Raw genomic sequence first — 8,168 nt, 5'->3', positions numbered from 1 at the left:
CTCCTATTCAATTTAACATTCTGGCCTATTCTGGTCATTAAAATTGAACATTATTTTCGACGATTAGACGGCATTCATGGACATTAAAATTTTCGCCATTTTGTAAACCATGTAGGCGCATAAAATTCTTAGCCAGACCTTACAAGTCTTAGCCAGATCTTAAAGGTCTTAGCCAGACCTCTGCATATTTATCAAGGCACCAATTGAAAGTGTGTGAGAAGTAAAATTACATATCAAAATTTTGAAAGATGGCAGCAAAACTCGACCGAGAGTTGAACCTCCAGAAATGACAATTAGGGTTCTCCGACGATTGCCTGAAAAACAAACTCAGCAGACGCCAATCCTATGGATTTTCATATTTGAGGCGCAGCTCAACGGCAAAATGAACGCACCCCACGCAAGAGCAAAGCTTATTTGATCTGCCGGATCACGGTCGGTTTTATCTATTTCTCCAGACAGGTCTGAATGTAGGTTGCCCGGTTCTTGAAGACTTTTCGAGGTCGTCAGTTGCGCCTGGAGAGAAATCATGTTCGAAAAGCAACAGAGGAGTTAATAATTACTTCAAGCGCTTTTATAAGCTAATCATTTCACTGAATTTTTTTCTTCAAGTGATTGACTAAAACGAAACCAATTCTGCACATACAGTACATACTCAGGGCGTGAGGAGTATTATTTTCATTTAAATTTTATTCTCCACACAGATTTTTTAACTTTTTGCCAGAACAAAATTCTCGAAAATAATTCTGCATAATTAATAATTCTTAATATAATTTCTAATTCTTAATAATAATTCTTAAATAAGAAAATTCTTACAAAATTCCCGAAAATAATTCTTCTGAAGGTAATTCAAATTCTGATTTTTTTCAGCGTTCAGCACGGCCAGCATTCTGGCTCTCCGGATGCCGAACCTGGCGGATGAAATAACAGACGCTGAGAGTGGCGTGGCGTCCCGTTCCTCCACCCCAGAAAACCTGAGCATCTTGTCCAGCAACTCCAGGCCAATCTTGGTCCTGAAGTGCCACTCTTACATACGCGGTGAGTTTCATCGAAGCTTTGATTCATTTGTTGCTCATCTCTGGTCGTTATCAAGCTATACTTATTGACGTATCAAACTTTGCGTGTTCTGGTCTCCGAGACAAATTTCAAGTGCTGGATCAAACTCAACTTGCTCCTGTCTTCAAAAAAAAATTCCTAGCGCAAAAACAAACTCCACTTATTCATGTATTTGAGACAAATTTAGTGTGCACGATAGGCCGAAGACAAATTCAATTGCACGACGGGCAGAATCTGCGTAATATAACCAACAAAAGAGCTGTCTCATGTCAGACGCTGCTATTTTAGCGAGCCATGACCATTTCTCATTCATTAAATTGCGTCGATGTATGAGCACGCGCACGTTTGTTAAAACATACAATGGATCGAGATGAGAATTGACTTTGCTAATTTTTTGAGCTTACGTGGTTATTAGATAGTATTGTAATCAATTATATAACAAAAATTCTGAAAATATTTTGCTGTATTCAAAAACCACAGGCTGCTTAAGGGCATGGAAACATGATTAAGAGGTCCAGAAGGAGAAAAATGCTTGCTAAGTATGTGGCATTCAAAAATGCTTGCAGCTTCAAAAGATAAATTTCAAATCCTCATCATAACATACGTAACTAATATGTAGGCTGTTATTTGGCATAAATAGTAACAGAAGAATGTCATAATTGAAGTTAATAATTAAACATTAATAATATTTAGCGTTACATATACTAGTAATTGATATAATATATAGCGTTACTACCTAGTAATTGATTACTCTGCTTTTTGAGAAGGATCCAGCAACAAAATGCAAGAATAATACTATTAATAGTGATGAACAATGATAATAGTAATAATAATAAATTATTACACATCTCCAGAGTTCCTCTAGCACTAACCATGAGTCCATTTGAATCTTTGTAGCTCCTACCGTATTGGATCTCAGAGCCCTCCTGCTAAAATAATAAATATAGTGAAGTTCCGATGCTGATACGAAATTCGAATCAATGCAGAGCTATCCACCTGAGCTGCCCTGTTGTTGCTCAGACACGAAACGTATTGATTATACTTTTAAAAGTGCGTGGGTGGTTTATGTATATCCAAAGATATGTAGGTCAAAGATAACGGTTGAACTAACGTGATAATATTGCATAAATTGTTGAGGTAATAGGAATTGTCAACTCATCTAAAAAAGTCACCATGTCAAGAGAGGAAACGAAAGCACTTGATCCGTGAAAGTATAAATGCAAAATGAATCAAGAACGAGGTGAAGCTTAAAAAAAAAGTTTCAGACCACCGAAAAAATAATCATAATCCAAGCTAGAGCATCAGAAGTTAAAATAAGGATCGTTATGAAGCACTTCTTTATGTTCAAATAAACTAATTATAAGAAAGATGATACTTACATTTAGAAATTAGTTCTTACTCCAGAATAATTGCTCATTAAATTCTGCAATAAACCCAAAACAAACTTTCGCACGGCTAGATATCTTTCTAATAAGAGCTGTCCTGCCAACAAAATTATTACTGGCAACGTATTATTAGTATTAAAACGGAAAACAGTAGTAATTTTGTCTATCCTCGTTATATTTTAGAAATTTATGGCCAAGCTTAGACACACGTAATTTGTTCATGAATTAATTTGTGGAATTAATTAGAGCTGGAATGCACCGTTTCGTTTCGAGCCTTCTAAGCATCCTCTTATTTCGAGCTAACATATTGAATCAAACGTAATAACCTTGAAATTAAACATTTGCAATATAGAATAGCTGCCTACAATACATTTGCAATTAACATTAGCAGACTACAATAGTCGGCAGCATATTAAGTCAAGGTGAAAAAAATTATGATTGTTTATGCATGTGAAAGAATAATTCTTGGCATAAGTTTGTCATCAATCTGAGGAGATCAATTCACGGTCGTCAGTGCATACACGATTTATATCACTACCTTCTTTTTTATACCACTACCTTCATTTTAGCCATGCCATCAACCTAAGTTTGTTAAACCATCTCTCTCATCAAAAAGCGGTACAATACATATCGAGTATCCCTACATGACCTCACGTGGGTTTCCTAGGATTAGAGAGAGATAAAAGAAACGCATTTATTTCTTGCACAATGCATAAACAGAGTTTCAAGTCGCTTCTAAAACCATAATTGTTTTTATGCCACCAACGTCACTTTCCGACATGCCAGAAACTTCACTTTTTGTATCACTCAAGAAAACGTGACACAAAACGTTGCTCAACTCCCAACATCCATTTTGCATCATTTTACACTCAACATACAAGGCGATCTGTTTTCTAACTATATTTTAAATGTAGTCATTCACAGAAATAAATACCAAATGCTCAAACAAATGCGTTTAATTTTCAGGACTTGTATCATTAATAAGTCAAGACTTCAAGGATATGAAATATGAGTTAAATGGTTAATTATTTAAAATTTTGTGTTTCTCTTTCAGACGAATCGGGTTCGCCCGACTCTGAGCTACGGCTGCCCTCGCACGATGTCGACTCTGGCCACTCGACGCAACACTCGCCAGATGGACTCAAGTCAATGTCGCCTCTCGCCACCACCGTCAACGGTAATTCAAAATTCTATGAGAATGATAACTGCATACAGGTAATAATAGCACCCCTTTAGAGATTCAGAGCTCAATTTCTTAAACTTAAATTTCCAAGTATATTCGCCTGCATCTATTTACTTAATTTAAAAATTTACCTCTAACAAATCTTCTCTGTTTCAGAGTCTCTGTCCCCGCAGTCACCGGGGGGATCTTCAGGAGTCGATGGCGTGTGCAGCGGCGGTGGTTCGATGTTCCCGCAGCTCGAGTTGCTGGAATCCACACACCGCGGCCTCTACCGCTTCCAGCCTCGCCACTCCGACGAGATCGAAGTGGACATCGGCGACCCCATCTACGTGCAGAAGGAAGCCGACGACCTCTGGTGTGAAGGTGCGTACAATTATGAATTCATGGTGTGAATTGCGTGCATTGCATAATTATGGTGTTAGGGGCGTGCATGGATGAATTATGGTATGAATATGCGTGCTGTGATTAATTATAGAATGAAAGTGCGTGCAGTGATGAATTCTGGTGTGAATTGCGTGCAGTGCTTAATTATGGTGTTAGGGGCGTGCAAGGATGAATTATGGTATGAATATGCGTGCAATGGTGAATTATAGTGCGAAGGTGCACGCACTAATAAAATTTATTGTGAAGATGTGTGCAATCTTGAACTTCTGTGCAAATACTCTAACACTACTGAACTTTGGTGTGAAATGCGTGTATTGCTGGAGTTTGTTTGGAGTGCGTGCACTGACGAATTGGTGTGAAGTACGTCTACTGCTCGTATTTGTTTTTATATCATACACGTCATATGGAATATTATTGAATTGTTATTTCAGTAGCAATGTGGCCGTCGTTTCAATATATTTCGTTTCACAGGAGTAAACCTGCGCACGGGACGGCAAGGAATATTTCCATCCGCGCACGTCACGGACGTCGATTATTCAGAATTTGACCCGTCCGCAGCGCGGGTGAAGAAAGAACGCTACCTCTTGTCGTACCTTGGATCCATTGAGACCCTCTGCCATAAAGGCAACCAGGTAAGCGAATCTTATTATAATACCTGGGTTCATTACGTCTTTCTGTTGCAATGGTAATTACAATATTTTTCTATGCACTGTCTCCTAATACCGAACTTTTTGGTTCAGCAAGACCGGTCATAATGGCAAACATGAAATCGCTTTACCTTAGATCAGTTTTTCGATCGACCTCTTACCATTTAAAACTTTAATTTCCCATGTAGAATTTCTACATTGTTTGTACAATGCACTGGCGGTACAATGAACGGGCAGTAAAATTCAGTACTATTTCATCATGTGGTTTAAATAAAATAATGCTCAGGTTTTATGTCAACCTGATACTTTGAACCTTCTTAGAGAAATTTCCTCAATTCATCGTGGGCACGATTCCTGTCATAATCAGATGTCTATTTAGAATATGACGAAATCCGAATCTCTGTATAGTAAAGGTATCAGCTATCTTCCTGAATTTCTTTATATGCTTGATAATTCTCAGCAAGTTTTCGCGTAGCCGAGTAAGCTACTCTTTCCGTTGAATTGTGTAATTCTTTCCGTTGTTTCTCTACATCAGCTATAACAAATCTATAGGTAACAAATCACGCACTGCCATAAAGTACTTCATTAAAGTAGCAGCAATCCATAACTAGTTTCTAGTGAGCTCAGGCCCGGAATACAGATGCTACCGTAATGTCGGGATACCCGCTATTTTGTCCCGCATGACCCGCAAAGTGGTTATAATATTTGTCTATTTCATGTTTACTTTGCCAAGGGATAATATTCAAGGGTATTTTACATACTAGTAACTATCATGAAAATGAATTTAACTTATAGTATATTATTTTCTTACAGGTTTTGTGTCAGGCCGTGCGTAAGATCGCACGTAACGAGACCGGCGGTGGCCTCACGCAGCCCTGTATACTCGAGGTGTCTGACCAGGGCATTAGGATGCTCGATAAAAGTCGAGGACTGGTGAGTGGTTCTACACGAGCGTTTACACGCATTTTACACGAGCGTTGATTTTGCACTTAAATGCGAAGGTTTTGTCAAGTCGTCATTCATTTTCGAGACGGAAAGACCCTCCACAATCATGAATACTTCTCCAAAGAAAGAAGCGTTGATCGTCTGCAAGGAACAGTTATCATAAGAGTATTTACCACAGTTATACTATATTAGTAGAATCGTAAATTCTAAAACCAAAGTTATTGCAAGACTACTCCGTTATTGTTGATACCAACTGAATGCCCAACAACAATTTGAGCTCTAAGTTAATTAAAGATATCAATAATAAATAACGTTTGCATTGAACAGTCACTCCGAGCTTATTCGCCCCAATAAATGCCTATACTTTGGACGACACAAAACTTTTATTTCATTATTATCTCTCAATTAACATAACCTAGAGAGGATTTAAGTGGAGGGCTCTAGTCACAAATATTCTACCAAACAAATAAATAAAAAGAAATTCCATATTTTATTTCAATGTCGTCGAATCGAATGTCATCCCTAAACTAATAACGTTTCGACGCATATCAACACACAGTGTTCTCAACCATTAATAAAAACTGTCACCAGTATATAACGTCTCAATTCATACTAAAACACCGTGTACTCAACCATCAATTAATAACTTCTGTTATACATATTCACACACCGTGTACTCAACCACCAATTAATAACTTCTATTATACATATTCACACACCGTGTACTCAACCATCAATTAATAACTTCTGTTATACATATTCACACACCGTGTACTCAACCATCAATTAATAACTTCTGTTATACATATTCACACACCGTGTACTCAACCATCAATTAATAACTTCTGCTATACATATTCACACACCGTGTTCTCACACAGGATCGCGCGGGACCATGCCACGACTATTTCTACCACCTGAAGCACGTATCCTTCTGTGGGTTCCACCCCAAAGATCACCGCTACTTCGGCTTCATCACCAAGCATCCCGCCATCCAACGGTTTGCTTGTCACGTCTTCAGCAGCACGGAGAGCACCAGGCCTGTCGCTGAGGCCGTCGGGTGGGTAAACTGCGACTATAAAAACGATATTCGATATAAAATGACTCAACTATCGTTGATGTCCAGCGTATTATTTGATATGATTTTAAATTTGATCGGCTTTTATTATGTGAATTAATTATTTTCTACCTTCCATTGTGATTGATATGAATGGAATGTTTTTCTTTTTGAGATATTCTGCTTAATAAACAATCTTATGTATATCAAAATGATTCAGAAATTGTTTCGCTTCAGACAGGTTTATCAACTTGATCATTGGATTTTTCCGAGAATATTTGATCGGATTCCTAGTCCATTGATTACGCATATGTTTTTTACACGATCTTATCTAGTTTTTTTTTTAAATTACTTATCGTACTCAATTAAATTGACATAGTCTCATTGCCATTCATTGTAGGCAACGTTCGGGGTTTCACAAAAACTGAGATTTAAATCTATTTTAAAAAGCAAAATAACGATTATCACTTTAATCTAAACATGGATCAATGGTCACAAAAATTTTACATTACTTCTTTCTCTTCTCTATCATTATCATTCATCGTGCAGGCGAGCATTCCAGCGCTTTTACCAGAAGTATATCGAGACGGCATACCCAATAGAAGATATCTACCTCGAATGAGACGAGATATGCTGATGAGCTCGTCCTGAAACAGCGGTCTTGTCACTTCAAATGCCCTGCGCATTATTAAATAGTAGTTTGACTGCACATTCAACCACTTATTAAAAAATTCGCACGTTTAATCTCGACGTCCTAATGAGCAGAAAATTTCTCCTTTTGATGACGCGACAATCCAGTAAAAAAAATATGTCAACTCATCATTCTGAAGCCCGAAAATTGGAAAAACTTGGAAAAAGGAAGAGGAAATCTGACATTGAAAAGTAACTTCTACCATCTAAAATCTGGTGCAAAAGTTTGAAGTTGTATACATATAAATTTGTCTATGCTGCCAAATCGATCGTAGTTTGTCACCCTTAAAGGGGAGCATGTCGGTCAAAATTTTGGATTTTGACTATTCCGGTTTTTAGTCTCATCTTAAAGCTGAAATTCTGAGCTTTACAACGGTACCAAAACCGTCTCTGTACGTTGATTTATGCTACTTTCATGACCACGAATTCACTCTCGTACAAAATTGCTGTAGCTTTGGTTATGGTCACAACAATTTTTTAAAACTCGTTCAGTAGTTCTTGACGTTTGATTTTTGCAAAAAAAAATGTAATTTTTAGTGGCATTGCGTGGCTGGACACGATTGGACAGTTAGACCTTTGGAGAAATAACATGAGAGTAACTCCTGTTTTGATCAAAAGTTTATTTGTTCATATAAGATTCAATTTTAATTGCATTATATTAATATTAAAAATAAGAAAATTGGTAATAAAACGGGTTCAGTGCTGTGCACGTTGTCGTATGTATGCTACTGGAAGTGCGTCTTTTTTTCATTTGCATTTCGCCATTTTGTCCCCAGAGCACAATTACATAATCATAACAAAAGTATGAAAACCTCAAAAGCAAG

The 8,168-nt window shown here is 37.4% G+C and overlaps 1 protein-coding gene across 1 annotated transcript; it reads left to right on the top strand.

Moving 5' to 3' along the window:
• Nucleotides 1–867: 867 nt before the first annotated feature.
• LOC108669120 (JNK-interacting protein 1) lies at nt 868–7,645 on the top strand (the record flags this gene model as incomplete). The annotated part of the gene is given in 7 exon segments (XM_018156409.2): nt 868–1,035; nt 3,493–3,615; nt 3,778–3,984; nt 4,477–4,637; nt 5,466–5,585; nt 6,479–6,657; nt 7,204–7,645. Coding segments are annotated over 7 exon segments (999 nt in total). The 3' UTR covers nt 7,277–7,645.
• Between the last annotated feature and the right edge of the window lie 523 nt (nt 7,646–8,168).

This window comes from Hyalella azteca, unplaced genomic scaffold (assembly GCF_000764305.2).
Source record: "Hyalella azteca isolate HAZT.00-mixed unplaced genomic scaffold, Hazt_2.0.2 contig11021, whole genome shotgun sequence".
Classification (NCBI taxonomy): Eukaryota; Metazoa; Arthropoda; class Malacostraca; order Amphipoda; family Hyalellidae; genus Hyalella; species Hyalella azteca.
The sequence above is the reverse complement of the archived record's forward strand: the minus strand, read 5'-3'. Positions and strand labels throughout refer to the sequence as shown.